The sequence below is a fragment of the Macrobrachium nipponense genome, chromosome 4 (genome assembly GCF_015104395.2).
Source record: "Macrobrachium nipponense isolate FS-2020 chromosome 4, ASM1510439v2, whole genome shotgun sequence".
NCBI lineage: Eukaryota > Metazoa > Arthropoda > Malacostraca > Decapoda > Palaemonidae > Macrobrachium > Macrobrachium nipponense.
In genome coordinates this window covers 21,134,513-21,159,512 of record NC_061100.1, presented here as the reverse complement: position 1 = coordinate 21,159,512, position 25,000 = coordinate 21,134,513, and the positions used below count along the sequence as shown (strand labels likewise).

General features: G+C 37.7%; 1 protein-coding gene across 1 annotated transcript in view; it reads left to right on the top strand.

Moving 5' to 3' along the window:
* The first annotated feature begins 7,526 nt into the window (after positions 1 to 7,526).
* LOC135210762 (probable peptidoglycan muropeptide transporter SLC46) overlaps positions 7,527 to 25,000 on the top strand; it is a 28,727-nt gene continuing 11,253 nt past the window's right edge. Inside the window, exons 1-3 of the mRNA XM_064243610.1 lie at positions 7,527 to 7,838; positions 11,185 to 12,226; positions 15,900 to 15,995. Of these exons, the coding sequence (XP_064099680.1) occupies positions 7,821 to 7,838; positions 11,185 to 12,226; positions 15,900 to 15,995 (1,156 nt within the window). The 5' untranslated portion in view covers positions 7,527 to 7,820. The remainder of the gene's footprint in view (positions 7,839 to 11,184; positions 12,227 to 15,899; positions 15,996 to 25,000) is intronic.

Genomic DNA, 25,000 nt, shown 5'->3' with positions numbered 1-25,000 from the left:
TCTCTCTCTCTCTCTCTCTCTCTCTCTCTCTCGCTGCTTCCTGGTTCGTCTCTGTAAGGGAAGGAGGGTGTAATAAGTCTCCGGTCCCAAATAGACCCCTGAATCTCTCTTATTTGCTATGCATATCCAGGAGTAAGTCTGCGAGCCCCATACCCTAGACCACTATTCAGGGAGGACCAGACATTGTACCTAAGAAAGCCTTCTTATTTTTTCATTAGTCCTAAGAAGGAATCAATCTTTTGCACCTGACCTAGAAGTAGATCAAAGGTTGCGGTCACGGGCTAATATTCCAGATTTCGTGACCTTTCACACCCGTGCTGTAGGTCGAATGAGAAAGGTCAAGTTGAAAGTCCTTCTTCTTCTCCTTCTTCTTTTTCTTCTTCTTCTTCTTTTTACACTTTTACGTCACTGAGCTTGAAGTAACTGGTTAGATCAGAAAGTGTCCTGATTTAACCTTCATGTTCTTGAGGAAATTAGTTTTTAATCTTGTCAAGCTTTGGACAGGTTTTTTTTTCTGTTCTATAATTATTTTTATGCAGTCATCCGTCGTCAGTCTATGAAATCTACAATAAAAGCAATATAACTCTAGCCCATAACCTTAATTTACGCACTGTTATTAAACGTCAACTAACGAGACTGAATTAGAATTGAAAATATTCTATTTGATATGATGTTCACCTCCGCACGACAGATCAGATATATCATTATTGAAAATGTTATCAAATGTCAAGTGAGATGAAAAATATATCTGAAAATTAGATTTTAACTTCATTATATAATATGAATCAGTCTGATAGGTTTCATGATAAGAAGCTGATGAGTATTCTAAATTACGTACATGAATGCATGAATATTTTGACATTTTTATACATATGTATTGCAAACATTCCTCAATCATCGATAGAACTTACGTTGAATTGGGTATTACTGTGTGTACCTGGCAGTCAGTCGATGTTAGTGGGTTACAATATGGCTTGAGAAGGACGTGGAATGGCAAACTCACTAATAAATACATTTAGAGAACTGGAAAGGGAACACTATCTGATGCTGGAGTTTGTGTGTGTATGTGAGTGTTTGTTTAAGTGCATGTTTTCTTTACGTTTGTATGAGTGTTGTGGTTTAGGTGTGTATGTGTGTGTATTTGTGTGTGTGTGTGGATGGCTTAGTGTGTGATTGAGAGCATTGCATAGACTTGGGTGTGTATGTGTGCATAGGTGTGTGTGTGTGTGTTTGTTTAGGATTGTTTTAGTATGGATGCTTTGGTGTGTATGTGGATTTCTGTTTCTTAGTTAAGGTACATAGCTTTGTGTGTGTTTGAGAATATTACATAGTCTTATGTGAGTGTCATTGTTTATGTGTATGTGCATGTGTGTGTGTTTGTGTTGATGGATGGTTCTTTGTGTTGGTGAGAAGATTGCATAGGTTTGTGTGTATGGGTGTTTGTTTAGGTTTGTGCGAGTGTGGTCTAGGTGTGTAAGTGAATGTGCGTGTATGTATTTGGGTGGATGGCTTAGTACGTGTTTGTTTAGGTTTGTGTGAGTTTGGTTGTTCAAGAGAGAGTGTGTTTGTGTGTGTATGTGTGCATGTATGTGCGTTCATTTGTTTGGGTAGATAGCTTGGCATGTGGGTGAGGAAACTGCATAAATTCCAAGAAACAAAACTGAAAAATGGAAGAATAGGGAAATTATCAGTAAGAATAAAAGAATGTTTTGGCACCTGATAAAAAATGAAGAAAAATTATCAGTAAGAATAAAATAATGTTTAGTCACCTGATAGAAAAAACAAACTAACAAAAATTAACTCTCAGAAGCTTAACTTACACTAAGTAAAAGCCTAAGAAACTATTAAAGAACTGCAATGAAAGAATCCGATGGCTCGAGGAGAGACAAATGATTTAATCTGAGTACCTTTAGGCCGAAGGTCAAGGCATCTATAGCATCAGGTATTCAAAGGAGCTTTCAAAGGCTGACGAGAATTATTAAGTATTTGATTTAAGATTTTTGTTCATTTAATTGTTAATACGAATTGGGACCCTAACGGTTCATGAAAGAAAAAAAATATATACTCATTTAAATACGACTCTTCAGACGTGTTTTTTTTTTTTTTTTTTTTTTTTTTTTTTTTGTCGTTGGGACCATAACGTGAAGATGAGCTTGTCCTATTATGAAATACGAAATTGGAAAAAGATGAAAATGTGAGAGAAAGGGTTTGAAATATTGTTATGGCGTTAGGCGAGCCGGGATCAGAAAACATAATAATAAAAACTAACGGACTTCGCTCGAGGGAGCCTAGCGTCAAGGTGAGTGCGCACGCACGCACACACACACACACACACACACACAGATATATATATATATATATATATATATATATATATATATATATATATATACTATATATATCTGTGTGTGTGTGTGTGTGTGTGTGTGTGTGCATGTCTAACTTCAAGCAGACATAGAGCCCAGATAGAGAGAGACTGAGACACAGAGAGACAGAGAGAAAGAGAGAGAGAGAGAAAGAGAGAGAGCGAAAGAGAGAGATCTCACGACCTTGAAGTACGTATACCGTTGTCACCACCGCATCTGCTTAGACTTTCAATTTGTTCAGTTCGCCTTCCTAGTGAAATAAAAATTTTATTTCTTATTTTATTTCATGTAGACGAATAACAAAGCCACTATCGACCCTAAGATATAACGTCAAGTTCCCGCGGTAAATATTTCTGTTAGGTTATAAGTATTATAATAAGTATTTGTTATTGTTGGTTTACTTATATTTATAAGTGCAATCATTATCATTATCACTATTTTTTTATCTCTTTCTCTCTTTGAATTCAACTGTCTATTTATTTTAGGGATTATTTTTCCTTTTGTCCAAGTGTCTCTACCATGCCCAGACCTGGAGGAGAATGACGGCAAAGCAAAATAAATGGAAAACAGAAGATAGGAAAGAATTCCACAGCGTTGGTAAGAACTCTCGATGTCTCTGTAGTCTTGAAATAAAGGAGGAAAAAATCTATCAAATTATGAAACTTTTCAATTTTAAAATAAAACACATTTTTAAAAGACTCTATAGCTTCAATTCTTAAGACTTAATACTTACAAAAGTACACAGAAGTCTCGCCAGCTTCTGACCATTGTTGATGTGATTTTTTAAAACTCTCTAACACCCCCACCACCCCACCCCCCGGCCCGCCTGTCAATCATCGCTCATAATTTGACAGCTGAGATCAGGAATTCATTGATGCCAACTCACGATTCAGCCTCTCTCTCTCTCTCTCTCTCTCTCTCTCTCTCTCTCTCTCTCTCTCTCCCTGTGTCTCGGATGGGACTTTTATCGTCTTATTTTCGTTTCTTATTTGTGTCCTTTAATTGTTCTATATTCTTTGCTGAAATACGTCCTTGGTTTGTTTATATAATAATAATATAATAATAATAATAATAATAATAATAATAATAATAATAATAATAATAATAATATATCGAAGATTATCAATGTTCACAAATATCATTTAACTTTGCTCGTAATCCAACGATATTTTTCAAAATCCATCTTCCAAAACAGATTACAAAATACAGAGAAAAATATCAAGAGAAAGATATAGCAAATTTTTTAAAGAATGACAAAACGAAATAGAAAAACACATAACACGAAGTCATGATGACTAGTCAATATTCCTACCCACATTTTGTCATCATGTGTCTATTATGAAGTTTGGTTTGTCAGTTTCTATGCATCTTTCGCCGTTATTTTGTCATTTTCTATACATATTTTTTCATTATTTGACTTTTTCTATTCGTACTGTATCATTAATTGTCGGTTTACATGCATATTTAAGCATTATTTGTCAAATATCGATCCATATTATATCGTTATTTGTCAGTTTATTTACGTATTCTATGTTTCACGCTTATTTGTCAGTTTATATGCATATTTCATCGTCAATTTGTCAGTTGCCATCCATATTTTATCATTATTTGGCAGATTTTGTGCATATTTCACCGTTATTTGTCTGTTTCCATGCATATTTTATTATTATTTGGCAGTTTCCATTCATATTTTATTATTATTTGGCAGTTTCCATTCATATTTTATTATTATTTGGCAGTTTCCATTCATATTTTATTATTATTTGGCAGTTTCCCTTCATATTTTATTATTACTTGGCAGTTTCCATTCATATTTTATTATTATTTGGCAGTTTCCATTCATATTTTATTATTATTTGGCAGTTTCCATTCATATTTTATTATTATTTGGCAGTTTCCATTCATATTTTATTATTATTTGGCAGTTTCCATTCATATTTTATTATTATTTTGGTTTCAGGTTTCCAGTTTTCATATTTTAATTTATTACCTTTTTGCATTTTATTTTCATTCATATTTTATTATTATTTGGCAGTTTCCATTCATATTTTATTATTACTTGGCAGTTTCCATGCATGTTTTATCAATATTTAGCAGATGTTATGCCTATTTCACCGTTTTTTTTTTTTAATTTCCATTCATATTCCATCGTTATTTGTCAGGTTCTATGTATATCATCAATTGTCAGTTTTTATGCAAATTTTATCATTACCAGTCATTGCTATGCATATTTCATAGTTATTTTTCAGTTTTTTTATGTATATCATCATTTGTCAGCGTTGATGCAGATTTTATCGTTATTTCGTTATTTACATGTATATTTTATTGTCATTTGTCAGTTTTTATGCTTATTTCCGTGTATATTTCATCATTTTTGTCAGTTTTATGCTTATTTCCATTCATATTTTATCTTTATTTGTCAGTTTTTATGCATATTTCCATGTATATTTTATTTTCATTTGTCAGTTTCTATGCATATTTCCATGTATATTTTATTTTCATTGGTCAGTTTTTATGCATATTTCCATGCATATTTTATTTTTATTTATCAGTTTTTATGCATATTCTATGCATATTTTATTTTTATTCATCAGTTTTTATGCATATTTCCATGCATATTTTATTTTTATTTGTCAGTTTTTATGTATAACTCCATGGATATTTTATCATTCCTTGTCAGTTTTTATGCATATTTCCATGAATATTACATCATTACTTAGTTTTATGCTTATTTCCATGCATATTTCATCATTATTTGTCAGTTTTTATGCATATTTCCATGGATATTACATCATTACTTAGTTTTATGCATATTTCCATGTATATTTCATCATTATTTGTCAGTTTTTATGCATATTTCCATGCATATTTAATCATTATTGTCATTTTTATTTGACATATTTCCAGCATTTTTATTTGATCGATCTATTTGTCAGTTTTTATGCATATTTCCATGCATATTTAATCATTATTTGTCAGTTTTTATGCATATTTCCATGCATATTTAATCATTATTTGTTAGTTATCATGCATATTTCACGGTTATTAGATCAACGTTAGTCGCATATCAGACTTTGCCATTTTTATTGTAAACTTCATATTACCTGCAGACTAGACAGTCTTCCGACCGAGACGGAAATCGTGATTTATTCCAGTCTGGAAAAAATGGGAATCACCTCACGCGAGCTTGGCACGCAATGGACTAATCTGCACCAGGATCCCCATTCACGTTTCGCTGCATCTTCTGCGGAAAAAGAAGAAGAAGAAGAAGAAGAAGATGAAGAAGAAGAAGGCACTCCAAGAGAGTAGCTTTCATGAAATTCAATGCGTCAATTTACCAGCTGCATCCCCCACCCCAAAAAAAAAAAAAAAAAAAAACGTTCAAGGCAGACTAGGTCTTATGACTGGGTACTACAGGCATAGAGAGAGGGAGAGAGAGATGGTCAGGACTTGGGAAATTGAACGTACCGCAAAAAAAAAAAAAAAAAAAAAAAAAACAAGAGTGGGCACGAGATAATCAACTTAGTAAAAGGTTTTTTTTTTTTTTTTTTTTTTGGCGGGGGCCTCTGGAATCAGGAAACTAGAAAAATATTGGTCTTTAGTTTTCGTTTGCTGGAAAGGAGAGAGTAAGAGACTGAGAACAAAGAATGCATTAAAATGCGTGAATCTGTTCTCAGTTTGGGACACGGAAGCAAGAAAGAAAATTAGTGAAAAATAGGTTGGCAACGAGATTAGCACTTGCTATGTCTTGCCGCCAAATAGGAACCACGAAATGCTAGTAAATTGGAACCAGTAAATATTACCAAATAGGAACCACGAAATACTACCGAACTGGTACAAATAGATACTACCAAAACAGGAACCACAAAATGCTACCAAATTGGAACTACTAAATAGTACCAATCAGGAACCACGGAATACTAAGAAATATGAACCACGAAATATTAGCAAATAGGAACCACGAAATACTACCAAACAGGAACCACGAAATGCTAACAAACTACATTGGAACCACGAAATACTAGTAAAAAGGAAGCACGAAATACTACCAAACAGGACAACGGAAATACTACCAAAATAAAGGACGAAATACCATCAAATATAAACCATGAAATACTACCAAACAGGACACGAAATGATACCAAACAGGAACCACGAAATACCATTAAATAGGAACCACGAAATACCACCAAATAGGAACCACGAAATATACTACCAATAGGAACCACGAAATACTACCAAATAGGAACCACGAAATACTACCAAACAAGATCGGAGAGACACCGAGATCGTCTGCAAAACCCAGATGGAAATGAACCAACGAAACCGAGAGTGGGCTGAGAAATGGAGTCCTATGTTCGTCCTTTCCACCTCCTTCTCTCTCTGTTCTCTACGCAGCCTCCTGGTTGAGAGAGTTTGAGAGTCTGAGCATCTCACTGCTTGACCAAACAGCTCTCACTCGATTCGAGGGAAATGACGTGTCGAATACACTGAAAAGAAACTTTCATTCATTCCTCTCAAGATGAGTCGCGTTCCTGAAGGTTTTTTTTTTTTTTTAACGAGAACGTTCGTTTCGTCTTAGAGAACGAACCTGCAGCGTTACGATCGGTGCATTCGCTGTTTCAGAGTCATGTCGTCCGTCAGTCTTCGATCACAAGAAGACTCGGAAGAGTCCTTCGAAACCAGCTAGGGCGTCGCCCCCTGGTGTGGGGGCAGACCGTAATAGCCTCTTTTCTCCAGAGGGCGTGACACTGGATCCTGGAAGGGTGGTGTTCCTCCGGCGGGACTGAATGTCCTCCGCGGAGGTAGCTCGGGATCTGGGGAGCGCTGTCCGTGTGGCGAATATCGTAGGAGGTAAGCAAAGCAAGAGCGGTAGGGGGGAGAGGACAACCCCCAAATCCGACCCCAACCCCCCCCCCCCACCCCCATGACGTCAACAGGGTCTAAGGGAACATGGGCGTGGTCGGAGGCCTGCCATTGGTCGATAAGATTTTCCGAAGTTGCCTCTCTTATGCCTGATAGCCTTTCGTACTACTACCGTCCGTGCATCTATCTGTCCGTATCCCGTCCTATCCATCAGGCCCCTCCCCCCCTGCCGCCTCCCCCGCACCGTTTACAGTATTCCCACAGCCGATGCCAATTCCGGGGCGGCGTTCCTCAGGGTCCTCATTCAGTCTTAGGACTCCGTTGGGGGAATAATCTTGGATGCGTCTCCTCTCTCTCCCTCTTGCGAAGACCACATGAGCCGACACTTCTCGGGACTAAGTGACACGAGTGAGAGAGAAAGAGAGAAAGAGAGAGAGAGAAAAGGGGGCAGAGGGGGAGACCTGTATATGCGCTGAAGCAGTTGCGCAGTTGCGCGGACTATTATACGCGAGGCTATTTCGTAAATCTCAACTCTGACCGAGGTTTACTGAGGTTCAGCACTGCACCTGAGGAACACCGGAATCTGCCATGAAGCCGCCCGCTACTGTACGCTAAACTCTACTAGTCAAGTTTTCGGTTGGCCTTCTATTTCTTCTTTTTCTTCTTCTTCTCCTTTATACACATTCAAACGGTCCTTTTTAACTACTTAGGGAAATGCACTGGGAAAACGGCGAAACATTCTCTTTACACGTCAGATACATCCACACTTCCATTATGATCGACGCGAAGTTCCAAAGAATAGTTGTAAACAAACAGTTCAGTATCGCTAACGTTGACATAACACCCATCCTTTGAGGCACTTAGGAAGGAGGGCATCAGGAGGGCCTTCAATCAAGGCTGCTCCCTGCCTGCGTTTTCATCCTCTCCTTCCTTAGTCTCAGCATGAGAGAGGGAACATCCTCTGGCCCTCTCAGTTGAGTTTCAGTCAGTGGTCGCGCGTTCCCAGTGAAATCGAAAACGTTGGATTTAACCGACGTTTGTCCTTGTGGGAGGGAACGTTTCTCGTTACAGGCGAGAGAGAGAGAGAGAGAGAGACGATCACCATCAGTATTCTCTAGACCTGTGTCGGCCGGTGTGTGTGTATGTGTGTCGCGTAGTTTCAGTGGTAAAACGGTAAACGTGTTTTGGAAGTGAATGAGAGCCACTTGTGCTATCGGCCTAATCTGTGGCGCGTACTACGTAACTGTTGCATTTGTCCATTTGCTTGTTTGTCTGTTCCGCTGCGTCCGTAACGTGAGAGCCACTTCAGAAACTGGAGTAATTTGAGTATTTTCCGTTTAAGTTTTTATTTGGTCGATGAGTGTGGTGGATTCTTTCGTTTAATAGCAGTTCCTCTCTCACGCCATACTTCAATTCCACAGTGACGACAGTCCACCTTTAATAAAGAATTAAATAAAATAGAAATAGTTTAACGATTTACATTTTAGTTTGCATGAAAAATAAATATTTGTGGTTTACTTAAAAGAAACTGCTTGCATCAGTGCGTTTTATAGTGAGTTAAAGGTCAAGCAGGAAATTACAAAGGGAGCAACTTTGAACGAAATATACATATATTTATATATACATACAGTGTGAAGCCAATTCTGCTGTGAAATGTATTCATATCTCTAAGTGAAAATGGACGAACGGAACGTGGTACAAACCTTATCAAAATCAAATTCAAAAGTGTTGTGACTTGACTTAATATAACGTAAAGATTTCCACAGCCATGCAACTTGATAATAATGTTATCTATCTCCGGCCGTCTAATACGCTGAAGGTGTGAGTGATATGACGCTCGTGAACTTTGTAACCCACGGCCAATAAATATTCAAGTTACGTACATATACAAATATATTCTACATTATATTTTATACGCATGTGATTGGATACTGACTTTGGACAGTTCGTATGCATGTTTAAGCGTTGCATATGTTGCGTAAGGACTGAAGTGTGTAGTATTTATATAGACGCCAATATGTGTATCAGTATATGAAGACGCAATGCTACTGTGCATTTATATATATATATATATATATATATATATATATATATATATATATATATATATGTGTGTGTGTGTGTGTGTGTGTATACATGTGTGTGTCATACAATAGTAGTATATTCATATAATTCGTATTAGGCTATATATATATATATATATATATATATATATATATATATATATATATATATATACGTATATGTGCATGAATATGAATATATATCTATATATATAATATATATATATATACATATATGTATATATCTGACGACTTCATATTCTTATACACACATTGATATGTATACGTGCGTGGAATTGTGTATGACTGGCCAGTTATTATTCACCACAGACACACGTTGCAAAGGACATCTATCATCTTACATTTAATTAAAGTGTAAAATCGTATTAAGTGGTATGTTTCATATGGAGTCATCTATACACAAAAAAATACACCAGTTCCTTCTCGAGAATGGTAGTACACACCAGAAATTACAATCTTATTCAGAGATGTAAATTACGAATTCTTGGCGACTATACATACATACAATTATGTGCGTGTGATGTGTGTGTGTGTATGTACGTATATGTCTATACATTCACACTTCCATATTTCTATTCCATATTTCCTTACACCAGCAGGTCTCACTTTTTGTTTTAACCTTTCCATGATATCCGACTGCTATCTGCTTTCATTCATTATATTGACTCTAATAATTTTGCCTTCAGTGAAAGTCGTGACATTTATAGCCCACTTTCATTGTTGGTTTCTCTGTCACTGCAATGTGTCGATTTTCTTTATCATTCGTCATCGTTGTAAGAATGTCGGCGTAACTTCAAAGTCTCGACTTTTGGATTTAGAAAGTGGATAACTTACTTGGCAAATTGCTAAGGCGATAATGCAATAAAGTTCAATATCTCAGTAGTCCAGTTAAGTGTAAAAGGTTTATTGATGTCATTTCTGTTATGCAGATTCTCTCTCTCTTTCTCTCACTCTCTGTCTCTCTGTCTCTTCCTGTGTATATATATATATATATAATCTATATAGATGATATATATAATATATATATATATACAAATATATATATATATATATATATATATAATATCTATATAAATATATATAATAGATATACTATATCTATAATAAAAGGAGCCCATAAAAACGCCAAAATATAGAGAGAAAAATACTATATTTCAGAGACTGCTGTTTCTCTCTCTTCAGGCAGATGAATGAGGAAAGTTACATAAAAGGACTAAAGGAGGATTATCAGTGGGAGTGACCTAAATTGGCTTACCTGTGGATGGATGGATCTCTTGGTATAAATCCCACCTTTCCTGTAACTTTTCTCATTCATCTACCTGAAGAGAGAGACAGCAGTCTCTGAAATCTAGTATTTTCTCTCTTTATTTTGGCTTTTTTATGGGCTCCTTTATTAGATGGAATTTCTGTTGTAACAGAACATTTTTACCAGTCATATATATATATATATATAATATAATATATGTGTGTATGTATGTATGTATATAGTATACATATATATTATATATATATATATTCTATATATATATATATGTATATTATATATATATACAGAGAGAGAGATATGATATAAGAGATAGGAGAGAGAGAGAGAGAGGAGAGAGAGTCCTCTCAGCTGGCTGGACCGAATACATACAATATCTGCACTACCTAGACCGTGGTCTCGGCTATACGGCAGTTTTCTCATTCGCCATTTTCACATTTACGAGTCGCCTTTGGGCAAGAGCCCATAACGGCGTAAAACAGGGTTAATGGAAATCAACCGTCAACCTTAGAGAAAGAAAGAGAGAGAGAGAGAGAGAGAGAGAGAGAGAGAGAGAGAGAGAAAATAGCTCTTCTTTTCTTAGATATCTTTTTCCCCCCAACAGAAACATGTCAAAAGCGCGTCTCAGGTGCCCCCGTCTAAGGAAACGGAGCCGCCAACGAGGAAATGGGAGTGCCCCGGGGGTGGGGGCATGGCCAACCCGGCCCTCCTGTGGGCCCTGTGGCTGAAGCTGAAGCTGGTCGCGTCCTTCATCTCCCTGGAGCCCATCATGCTCCTGGACGGCATCGCCTTCTCCGTCATCATCGTCTTCGTGGAGAACCTCCAGATGGACAAGATCTGCACCGTCAACTTGAACTTCACTGAGGAGGTTTGCAACGACATCTCCCAGTACCAGGAGGAGAACCTGCTGGTGCAGCAGTCCTTCAGCGTCTTCGGGATGTACAATGGCATCATCATGGCCTTCCTGCCGCTCTTCTTCATCCTCTTCATGGGCGCCTGGAGCGACAAGTACGGCAGGAAGGTGCCCATCGTCGTCGCGACCATCGGCCACCTCTTCTGGTCTCTGGGCTACCTCGTCAATTCCATGGTACCCTCCTGGCCCGTCGAGTTCCTGCTCCTGGCCGCACTCTGCGACTCCCTCGGAGGGGGCACCGTTTCCTTCATCACGGCCACCAACGCCTACCTCAGCGACGTCACTTCGGAGGAGTCGCGGACGTCGAGGGTCGGCCTGGCCAACAGCATCTGGTTCCTGGGCGGGCCGATCGGCACGCTGCTGGGTACCTACATCTACAAGTACGGTGGGTACCAGGTGCTCTTCGGCACGGCGGCTGCCATGTACGTTCTCGCCCTGACCTACCTGTTCTTCCTGCCGGAGAGCCACGGGCCCTTCGCCAAAAAGAAGAAGGAGGCGTCTAGCGATGGCGACGATACGGACGTGGCGCCGGTGCCCACCGTCTCCTTCAAATTGCCGGCGAAGATCGAAGACCCGACGAAGGAGATCTCCATGTGGAAGATGGCCAAGGACTTCTTCAGCTACGACAGGATCCTCGACTCCTTCCGCTGCACCTTCAAGGCGAGGGGAGGGATGGTGAGGGCATTCATCATCCTCCTCATTTTCTGCAATCTCCTGCGACGTCTGGGGAGAGGTGAGTGTATGTGTGCGTATGTGTGTTTGTTTGTGGACAGAATGATAATAATGGTCGCTTACGACGCTACATTCTAATATGTTTGGCAAATATGGTCGTGCGGATATATGGCAAAAAAAGAGTTGCATTCAGTGAGTCAGGGAAGAGAGAGAGAGTTCGATGGGGGGGGGGGGGTGTTAAAACACTCACCATAAACATCGTAACTGCTATAGAAGAGCAAAATGTTCTTTCACATTCTAATAGGTTTTGCAAATATGGTCATGAGGAAATATGGCAGAAAAAAAGTTGCATATAACTAGAAAAAAAGGGTAAAAATAAAAGTAAATTGCAATTCTCGAGACCAGATGCATTTTGTGAGTCAGGGAAGAGAGAGAGAGAGAGAGAGAGAGAGAGAGAGTTAAAATACTCATTATAAAAAAGGGCACAATGTTCTTTCATATAAAAGTCAATTTCCAGCAGTAAATTAACTACAGACTAATTATGCTGTACCCTTTGTACCCAAAATAATATTAAAGCAGAAGTATTCATAGTCTATAGAAGTGTCTAAATGAATGACCATAAATTGAGTGGATTCAGATATATTACAGGTTTATGCATTTATGAAACCAGTTAGTTCCATCAGCATTGTGACCAGTTACTCTCTCTCTCTCTCTCTCTCTCTCTCTCTCTCTCTCTATATATATATATATATATATAGCAGCAGAACAAGACAAAATTAATGAAGTTTCCACTTGGCAAATGATTCACTCAGGACTTTACAATGTAGACATACACTGGAAGTCTGTAGACATTAGAAGGGGTAGACATGGGGAGTTGGCAGACACTGGAAGTTTTGGACATTTGAAGTTTGTAGATACTGGAAGATGCTAGATATTAAAAGATGATGTACATCAGAACTGGTAGACATTGGAAGCTGGTAGACGTTGGATGGGGTGGACATTGGAAGTTTGCAGACATTGAAAGTTAGTAGACATTGGAAGTGGTAGATCTTGAAGCTGATAGACGTTGGAAGTGGTAGACATTGAAACTGATAGACAGTGGAAGTTGGTAGACCTTGAAATTGATAGACATTGTAAGTTGGTAGACCTTGAAACTGACAGACACTGGAAGTTGGTATATTTTAGAATCTGATAGACATTGGAAGTGGTAGACATGTGAAGTTTGTTGACATTGCAAATGGTAGATCGTTCCACTGAACGTATGGAAAGAAATCTTTGTATTACTGAGGCTCAGTAATATACTCCAAGACTTTATATAAAATGTCAGTAACACTGACCCGACCGCTTCGTTTAAATATCAGTGAAATTTTGTCTTAGAAGTTTCCAGAACGTCAACTCGTAGGTGTGTTTACAGCAGTAAAGTGCAAATGTGAAGTGCAATATAAATTCAGCTTTCTCTCTCTCTCTCTCTCTCTCTCTCTCTCTCTCTCTCTCTCTCTCTCGAACGGTGATTCATAAGTGTTTTGACTTCAGCAAAGTACAAATGTCAAGTGCAATGCAGTTTCAGCTCTCTCTCTCTCTCTCTCTCTCTCTCTCTCTCTCTCTCTCTCTCTCTCTCTGTAGAACTTTACCTCATAAGTGCTCTCACTCCAGCAAAATGCAAATGCCAAGTATACTTTACATTACACTTTACATTTGTTTCAGCTCTCTCTCTCTCTCTCTCTCTCTCTCTCTCTCTCTCTCTCTCTCTCTCTCTCTCTCTCTCTCTCTCTCTCTCTCTAAATTATTTGAATGACATACTTTAGCTATAATTTCATCACATTTTCTAATAATATAAAGAATACTTAGCACGTCTTTCCAAAGTATTATTTAAATATATATCCAATCACCTTCATAGAAAAAATCTATAATATGCGCGTCCTTTAACCCTCAAAATATAGTAACATGTGCTTGTGGGAGACAAGAAACTATTGTTAGATTATTTTAGTTGAAGGCGAATTTCTTTTTTAACCTCACCCACATCTGGATGCCAAAAACCAGTTTTGACATTTAATGATAAAAAAACTAGATCTGCGTAAAAGATAATCATGTGGAGCCAGATTACTGGTTAATTTTTTTATGAAGAGCAGGATAGAGAGAAAAACAATAAACGAGAGAGACAAGGAAGGAGAAGGAGAGAATGCACAAGAGGATAAAGAAAAGAAACAGTCTTTGATTCTATAAAATAAACAATTCAGACCTACGTAAAAGATAAATATTATGGAGCGAGATTGTTTGTTTGTCTTTTTTTTATTGTACTACATGATAGGAAGACAAACAATAAACAAGGGAGGCAAGGAGGAGGAAGGAGAAAATGAACGGATAAATAAAAAAAATAAAAAACCTTAAGGAACCTGCCAGACTGTGACTTGCTCAACAGACCACACCCAAAGAATTATTGGATCAGGATTCCACGAGGACCAGAGAGCCTCAGAGAGCCTGCTTGTAACCCTTGATGTTCTGGGTGAACTGAATTCCTCTTGCTATAATGTGGTATTCATATTCCTAAGATTGACTGATAGCGTAATGAATTGATAAACATTTTTTAAATTTTGATCTGAGGTTGAAATAAGATACTGAACGTCCTAACGTAACAAGTAAAAGTGAATTGATGAGCCTCTTACTGATTGATATGAGTACCTTGATAAATATCTATATATTTCCTATTTTGAGAAGATTAAAATGTCATTTAAAAATAGAAAACAAAACATTTTCTGACATTCAAGGATCCTTGGACACTGGAAGTTGAAGGACACTGGAAGCAGGTAGCATACTGGAAACTGTTAGATACTGGAAGTTAGTAGACTTTTTAAGAGGGTAGACACTGGAAGTGGTAGACTTTGGAAGCTGTCAGACACTGGGATGTGGTAGACATTGGAAGTTGATAGACACTGGAAGCAGGTAGAATACTGGAAGATGTTAAACTCTGGAAGTGGTAAACTTTGGAAGCTGTTAGACACTAGAAGTTGGTAGACTTTGTGTTAGACACTAGAAGTGGTAGACACTGGAAATTGGTAGACACTAGAAGCAGGTAGAATATTGGAAGCTGCTGCTAGACACTGAAAGTGGTAGACTTTGGAAGCCAGTAGACAACGAATGCTGGGAGACATCGAAACCTGGTAGACATTAGGAGTTAGTAGTTACAATCCCAGACCCATGAAAAACAACTTAGAGATCGAGTCTTGGTAAAATCACATCCCTCTTATATGAAGACAAACAGCAAGTGTCGTCTTGACGTCTCCTAACTTCTTTCAAGTGACCTTGTTAGATTCCACTTCTTCTACTTCTTCTTCTTCTCCTGTAGGAACTCAGGTTCAAGTTTACGGTCACGCGAGGGAATCGATAAATAAGAAGAGAGAGAGAGAACTTGAGACTAACAGAGAGAGAGAGAGGGAGAGAGAGAGAGAGAGAGAGAGAGAGAGAGAGTAAAAACTAGTTTTATGTTAATAAATTCAACAGTAAAACTGTTTTTAAGTCTTCGCTGTTAATTCATAATGTCTAAGATTTATTAATCCATAAGTGTAAAATAGTTTTTTTTTTTAATAAAAGTCAGTTTTGAAAATTGAAGTGACATACTTTTTAACAATCATATGAACAGCTTAAATGCCAATGCTGTGATTTGCACGGAACAAAATTCTTAGATGAAATTCTTATCAGCTGAAATAGGCTTTCAAATCTAATCATTAATCTTCCAGGGGCCTACATGTACCTCTTCACTAGGCGGGTTCTGGCCTGGAAAGCGACCGACTACGGACTCTGGGTTACTTACAAGAACTTTTTGGCCGCTTTGGGTAAGTAGAGTTGAAGTAGTGTTATAAGTAAGGATAAGATGTATATGTTGTTATAAGTAAGGATAAGATGTATATGTATATACTATATATATGTATATTGAAATGCGTCCATAAACAGAGTAATTAGCCACAAGGAAAGTGAAGCAACGTAATGTTGAGATTTTTAAGACATGGTTTTTCAACAGACAATCTAAGGTTACTGAGGTACATAGCCTTCTGATTATTACAAAAATCTATTAAGTCAAAATGAAATCTCCAGGTGAAGCGCAGCTGTCTAGGATTAACTCAAATACTTGTACAAAATGTCCGTTATGAGCGACAAGGAAATGTTTAGAACCGCCAATAATACTCATTTACTGTACCGCCCTCACTTAGGACCTTGAAAATGTATGACCAGAATCTTAATTCTAAATCACAACACCTAAACTTCAATGGTGACCAAGCCTGTACTTGTCTGTCCCACTTACTCTTTAGGTCAGTATTAAATCCATTTTCAATTTTTTTCCCGATCACGCTCATAAAACTGCTAAATTTTTTCGTAACAATTCTGAATATTTCACGCATAGTTACTTTCTTGATGCTGTTATTAGTGTTCTATGATATGTCAACTTTTAGACGGCAGTTTTTTTGTTTTTTTTTTTGTTTTTTTCCGTATTTAAACATTCAACGATTTCACAAGAAGAAGAAACAAATAAACACCAAGAGGACGTTCCCTTCTTCCACTGACATTCACCATCATCGTCGAGTCCCGTGGAGAATTTGATCCCAGTAGCTCTTCTGCTCTAATAAACGAAGTGTATTCGTCGAAATCTTACGCACCTTATTTCCATGATTTTACGTAAATGCCAGAGCAGACTTGACGCGTCATTTTAAGATGAGATAACGTGGATTCAATTTGCGTCATCATTTTCTAATCCCCCGCTCGCATTGCAACGGTGAAAGTAGACTACGTTTCAGAGTTGAAGGTTACCTGTAAGCTTTTATGGACGTGCGCGTGTGGTATATACGCTCATGCGCTCTGGGTGTTCACTAACCCTTGTTTCTACAATTTATAATTGGCATTTGGCGGTAAAAACGATGTGAAAGAATTCCCTTTCGAGTTTCATAAACAATTCGATTTTCTAAGCAACTAAATGCTCTGAAGAGATTGCTTTTATTTTTCATAAATATATGTTGTTACATTTACCGACTAATGCCAGCTGTTGTGTCAGTGACTGATTTTGCAATTACTTCATAGATTAAGAATTTACACGCTTGTGAAGTCATTGAGGAGTGCGCCTTCTGAATCTTTTATCCTACGTCTTTTCATAGATAAGTCTATAGATATTTAAAAAGAGTGGTGCATTAGCTGTTATATATATATATATATATATATATATATATATATATATATATATATATATTATGTATATATATATATATATATATATATATATATATATATATAGGTTCTCTCTTTCTCTCTCTCTCTCTCTCTCTCTCTCTCTCTCTCTCTTTCTTGTCCCCTTTATTTATGCATCAAAGAGTGCTAAGACTCCCTTCTGTTTTAAATTTTTCTTTGATTTCTTTCATTTACATTTTGTATTGAATTTTTTTTATCAGATAGTTCGTTTGTGCTTTTACTCTTCAGTAATGTCACTGAGCAATTCTTCAGTCCACTTTTGTATCCATTCTTCTCTCTCTCTCTCTCTCTCTCTCTCTCTCTCTCTCTCTCTCTCTCTCTCTCTCTCTCTCTCTCTTCGAAAGTATATTCATTCTCTCGCGGTCGCTGTTGCTTCATATCGTAAAGTCGAGTCTTCAATACCTCATTTATCTTTTTCTTCTTCGATTATCCTTTTTTTTATTCAGTTTATCTTCTCACGAGATAAACTGGCAGGTTGTTAAAAAACGTATTAGAAAGTGCAAAGATTTATGGGTATTTTTTTTTTATTATATATTTGTATTTTTTTTTTTTTAGTAATAGAGCTTGTTTTTCTTTTCTTATGCAATTTGGGGCGGAGGGCATGATGCCCAGTTGGTTGTTACACGCCCGGCGTAAAAGACAGACAGGCACAAAAGCAAGCAAGCAAGCAGGTATACAGAAAATAAACAGGCAGGCAGACAAGCACTTAAACGGGAAAGCAAGCAGGTAGACAAGCAGACAGACAGATAGACAGATAGACAAGCACACAAGCAGGCAAGCAGGTAGACAGACAGATAAGCAGATAAGCAAACAAGCAGGCAAACAAGTAGACGCTCAGACAGACAGACAGAGAAGCACAAAAGCAGGCAAGAAGGTAGACGGGCTGACATACAGATAAACGGACAGACAGGCAGACAAACACACAAGCACATTAAAAAAAACTTCTCATCTAGAATCGAAGGATTGTTATAGCCCTCCCTCACCAACACCAACACAATCACCAACACCAACACATTCACCAACATAACACAATTACCAACACCAATACAATCACCAAACCCAATACAATCACCAACAGCAACACACCAACACAACACAATTACCAACATCAAAACAATCGCCAACACCAACACAATACAATTACCATCACCAATACAATCACCAACACAATCACCAACATAACACAGTCACCAACACCAATACAATCACCAACACAAACACAATTACCTAACACCACCACAGTTACCAACACTAACACAGTCACCAACACCAACACCATCAAAACACAAGCACAACACAATCACAAACACCAATACAGTCACCAAAACCAACACAATCACAAGATAAACACAGTCACCACCACAATCACCAACAACACCACAATCACAAACATAAACACATCCAATACAATTACCAACACCAACCCAATCACAACACCAACACATTTACCAGCACCACCGCAGTCACCAACACAATCACCAACATCATCACATTCACCACCACAGTCACCAACACCAACATCACCATCAGCCCCACTATCACCAGCAAAGGGAGGGGGGGGGGGGGGGAGGGGGGGGGGGGGGGGGGGTTAAGGACAACTGGGTGTCCTTCAGAAGATCAGGCAACCCTGACTGGCATATTAGTATTAGGAGGCGAGAGAAAATCATCATCCAGTCAGGAGTTAAGTTATCCAGATCACCGGCGAAGAATTGAAAAGAGCTGGCGATGAGTTATGACTGGAAAACTGCCTTCCAGGACAGTAGCTATAGTTGCAAGCATAGACTCCGATGCTAGATGGGAGAAGGAGAAGAGGAAGAGACAGATTTTTTTATCTAGTTTTTTGATGATGTTGATTTTTTTCTGTTTTTTGTCACTGATTTTACTAATTCATGGCAATACTTTTCTTATAAAGAACTTGGCTTTTTTTTATATAAGTCTTCAACATTTTCCTTCAAGAAAACCTCTTTGCATACATACATACATACATACATACATACATACATACAGACTGAATTTGTGCATTAAAGCCTTTATTATCTGGTAAAGATCAAGCATTGCCAGGAAAAAATCATGATTCGTTTTCTTACCTGTTATTGAACGGAGTGTATCTTATAATCCAAACACATAGATATATGCATATGTACATACATTTACACATAAGGCTTTACAGTCTTGCATTCAAGCACGTATACCCATTAAAACTCCAGCATTTAGAGACCTGAACTTAGTCCCGTCCTTGCTAAACGTCCTTTTTCGCACGAGACTTTTTTTCTTTTTATTTTTTTTTATGTGCCTCCAGAACTTTAAGCTAACATATTTAGCTGCTCACAACTAGTTTTTATTTGACGTCCAATCCATATGCAGGAATCCCTCAAGGTTTTTCTTCGTCTTTCTCCCTTCGTACGGGATTTTTACGTTCGTCATGATTAGCCGCGTTTATTTTCGGAAGAAATGCGAAGAAATTGAAAATAAATAATCATTATAAAAAAAACTTAATCGTCCGTCCTGCAGCCACTCGACATCATTAGCGCCCATTGCGTCTGAAAGGGTAATTCGTCGTTGTTGACAGGATTTGAGGATTCAGGATTTTCCTCGGAGGAATAATAGTTTATTCTAGCCCTACATACCCCTCAACCCCATGGAGGTTAGGGTTGCATAACCCCACCACAACCCAACCCCTTCCCATTTAATGGTCATTCTTTTAAATCATGCCTACGCCTTTATTCAAATTCTTCGCGCTCGAACTCAAACAGAGCATGGAATTTAAGATATAGGCCAAAGGCCAAACGTTGGGACCTATGCGGTCATTTTAGCTCTGAAAGGCACATTGCAAGTGAAAAGGTTTGAATGGTGTAACAGGAGGACAACATCAAAGCAGTTGCACTACGAAACAATTGTTAAGAGAGGGTGGGAAGTAAGATGAGAAAAAGAGAATATGAATGAAGAGAGTTGCAGCTAGACATCAACCGTGCATTTGATGTCTAGACCAGTCCCTTACGACGCTCCTGATTGGCTGTTGATAAGCCAATCACAGGACTGGAAACTTTCGGTCTCACGAGATAGTTCACATAGGCAGGATCTATGTTTCACCTCTCCTGAGGGATACTTTTGAAAGACGTATCGCTCTGGAAAGGTGGAACATAGATCCTACCTATGTGAACTCTCGAGACAGGCTGAGATTCCAGCCCTGTGATTGGCTTATCAACAGCCAATCAGGAGCTTCGTAAGGGACGGGCCTAGACATCACATGCACGGTTGATGTGAATCTGCTATAGTTGCCTCAGGGCCGCCTTAAAGAACCTCATCCTATTTTTTTTAAGCCATTTACATCTAATTTTCTCAAACACTTCGTCGAGAGCACCACGTTTCAAACGCTGCTGTCAAAGAGGACCACCAGAATGTAGCACTTTGCTCTAATATGGAAGTGGCCGGCGTTCCGCCCCTCCCGAATAAGCAAACTGGGTCTTAAAAAACCGGAGACTGGGCGGTGGGTCTGACTCAGCGCCTGGGGGTGGCTGTTGGTAGAGAGATCTCTGACCAGAGACTTGGGGACTTCACAGGATTTCAGAGGCTCCTGTAACAGCTGATGTATTCCCTGAACAGTTTGTGTTTAGTCAGGGAGGACCCGAGCTATAATTCTCCCGCTGGAAAACTGGAAAATTATAAAATTATGATCCCTAAACAGTTTGTGTTTAGTCAGGGAGAACCCGTGCTATAATTCTCCCGCTGGAAAACTGAAAATTATAAAATTATGATCACTAAACAGTTTGTGTTTAGTCAGGGAGAACCTAGGCCACAATTCTCCAGCTGGAAAACTGGAAAAATTAGAAAGGTGTCTGGGTCGTTTTACCTGTAGAGAGATCTCTGACCACAGACTTCAGGATTTCAGATGTTCCTTAACAGATTATGTATTCCCTGAACAGTTTGTGTTTAGTCAGGGAGAACCTAGGCCACAATTCTCCAGCTGGAAAACTGGAAAAGTATGAGAAAGATTTCTGGATTGTATTACTGGTGTCCAGAGTCACAAACCTTGGATAGATTAATAGTGCTGCATTGAGGAGCTTATATGTCGTTGTAGTTGTGATTCTGATCAATATTACTGCTTATTTATGAGTTGATTTATATGTGTTTGTTTTGTTTAGCTATACATTTTTCTACTCTTTGTGTTTTCTGTTCTTTAAACACTTTAAGGTTAGGTCAGATGAACTTTTTTTACAGTATGTTATAGTTATTGATACTTTTAAGGCTGATAATACCATCTAAATACGTCATATATGACAGGAAATGAAATAGTTAATGGTAGATTTATATCTTGGATGTTAAAATATGGTTTTAGTTAAGCGCTTGAATATCAAAAGATCCCTTCCTTTTCTACTGCTTCTTCGTCGTATCACTAATAGGGGTCGCTGTTTGTAATGAAGCTCTTCTGGCGGTTTCTGTATCTTGAGCAGCTCACTTCATAATTTGGTTTGGCAGTTGTTTTATTGTTAGACTACAACTCTCCTTATGTATTCAGGCTCGGAACTGGCTTCCACCCGACCCCTGTGGCTGAGTGAATGTAAAATTAAAAAGGTTCATTTAACATCTTGCGAATAATCTGATGAACAAAAGGAAATGAAACAGGTTCATTAAACATCTTGTGAATAATCTGATGAACAAAACCATCATATGCATACTGGCGCACGTTATTTAATTCACGTTGTAAGAGGAAAATTGTCTTTATTGTTTCTGATAGAAAAGTTGTGAGTACATTCTGAGAATAACTTGTCTGTGATATCAAGGAGAAATCTATTTTCAATCTGAGACACTTTCTTTTATCACTAAAGAAAACTTTTTCTTCCTAACAGTATCTCAAGCTTCAAAATTTCCTCATGAGTTCCGCTCGTCTTCCGCGACTTTCAGTTTACTTTCTCTTTCATGTGTATTCTCTCTTCTTCTTCTTCTTCTTATTCTTCTTCTTCTTCTTCTTCTTCTTCTTCAGTAGCCTTCAGTCAGGCAATTCAAAGCTGTTTCACCCACGCATAGCCCGTGGGATAAGTTGTTCTCGATGTGTTCGCCTGGGTATAAATTCCTTTCGTGTCTGTTTTGTCCGGGCAAGGAAAGGCATTGAGAAGACTTGAAGGTAAACGTCATTACAGTTTCTACTCTATCACAAAGTCTCACCCTTCTGGTGTGTTTTTGGGCAAGCTGATATTTTCTGAGATTTCATTGTTGGGTGACAAATGATTTCAGCATCAAATCTCAAGTATGTTCCTGGAGCGGGTCCCAGAATGCAGATCTCAAACTTAGCAAATATAAAAAAAAAAATTAATAATAAACAAAATCCCAACATACGTGTTTAAGTAAAACAATAGGCAATTCTTTTCTTCATATTTCTATTCGTCACTTCCACGACAAATCTGTACGTGTGATTGCTTTTAACAAAACGTCCCAGAGTCGAAATGATTTCTTGGGGTTTCAGAGACTATACTGCCTAGGCTAGTGGCTCACTCTGATTATTATTTTATTATTATTATTATTATTATTATTATTATTATTATTATTATTATTATTATTATTATGTAGCTTACGAGACCTCTGAATTACATTTAGAGGCTAAAACAGCATTTGTCGTCGTGAAAGTCTTAAGCTGGTTCAAAAAATTTAAGTTAAAGAAGTTGGTCAGCCAAGTGAGATGAGGCCATACCTAAGGGAATACGGTTAGCCGGTAGCATTTTTTTTGGGACGATCTTCTTATGTACTACTATTCTACCTACTATATACCACCTTCCAGATCTTGGAGACTGGTTCTGTTCTACTCCACGTAAATAAAAACCAAAATTCTATCTACAATTCGCTCTCAGTTTTACCACCTTCCAGATCTTGGAGACTGGTTCTGTTCTACTCCACGTAAATAAAAGACAAATTCTATCTATAATACACTCTCGGTTTTACCACCGTCCAGATGTTGGAGACTGGTTCTGTTCTACTCCAGGTAAACAAAGCCAAGTTCAGTTCATAACTCACAATCACTTTGACAGTCTTCGCCTGCTTACACCCATCAATCCAAATCCGGAGACGGGTTTTATTCCACACGACTTGAAGGTCGTCGTTGTCAATATTATGTCCAATGGACATCAAGCAGGAGAACTCTTTGTGTAAGGACAAAGAAGGTACACACGAAGTCATGTCTTAAAGTTATCAACATTTTTGTGAGATAACCACTCAGACTTACAATTCCTATTTTCGAAGTCTATCTAGGCTCGTTCTCATGAAGATAAACACCCTGACACAATTCTCCGTGTATTCTAACAATTTACTTGCATTCTTATCTATTTACTTGTCAAATTATTTTTTCTCACTTTTGATAAGTGATTTCTTATTTCTTTCTTTCTCATTCTGTCATTTCTTTCCAATGAACGTCATATTCTTTGGAAGCTAGAATTACATTTTTATTTATTAATTTGTTAGTTTTTTTTATTTTTTTTTTTTTTTTTTTTTTTTTTTTTTTTTTTTTTTTTTTTTTTTTTTTTTTTTTTTTTTTTTTTTTTTTTTTTTTTTTTTTTTTTTCTATTCTAATAAGTGATCTCTTCTTTCAGTATTTTCCATTACCTTCTGTTACTTTCACGTTAGTGGCATATGTGGTGGGCTTGTTCCATGCGAATATGGTTCATCTTCTGAATAATAATAATAATAATAACAATAACACATACATACGTGCACACACACGCGCACACACATACACAAACCTTACGACCGAACATCCACGTCAGAGATTACGTCTTTCCCAGAAGGTTTGGCAAGTCACGTATTAATGCATAATCTTGACACCTCAAGACTTTTCGAAATAACTGATGAGGAGAAGACGACGCCCTGAGGTGGTTTCCAGATATAAGGTGATTTTTGCTGTTCTCTTCGGTTTTTGGTGGGGGTTGGGGGAAGGGGGGGGGCCATTTCGAAATGGTCGTGATTTTCCTAGAGTTTGTTGTCAAAGGGATGTTTTAAGGTTGCGACGCCATTTCGTAATTGTTCATCTTTATTTTTTTTGTTCTGAATGGCTATGTAACTTTATTATTATTATTATTATTATTATTATTATTATTATTATTATTATTATTATTATTATTAGGTACATATTTCCACTTACATCATCGTGGTTTAGTCACCAATTCTATTATTATTATTATTATTATTAATTGTTATTATTATTATTATTATTTTTTTTTTTTTTTTTTTTTTTTTTTTGCCTCTATCACAGTCCTCCAATTCGACTGGGTGGTATTTATAGTGTGGGGTTCCGGGTTGCATCCTGCCTCCTTAGGAGTCCATCACTTTTCTTACTATGTGTGCCGTTTCTAGGATCACACTCTTCTGCATCAGTCCTGGAGCTACTTCAGCCTCTAGTTTTTCTAGATTCCTTTTCAGGGATCTTGGGATCGTGCCTAGTGCTCCTATGATTATGGGTACGATTTCAACTGGCATATCCCATATCCTTCTTATTTCTATTTTCAGATCTTGATACTTATCCATTGTTTCCCTCTCTTTCTCTTCAACTCTGGTGTCCCATGGTATTGCGACATCAATGAGTGATACTTTCTTCTTGACTTTGTCAATCAACGTCACG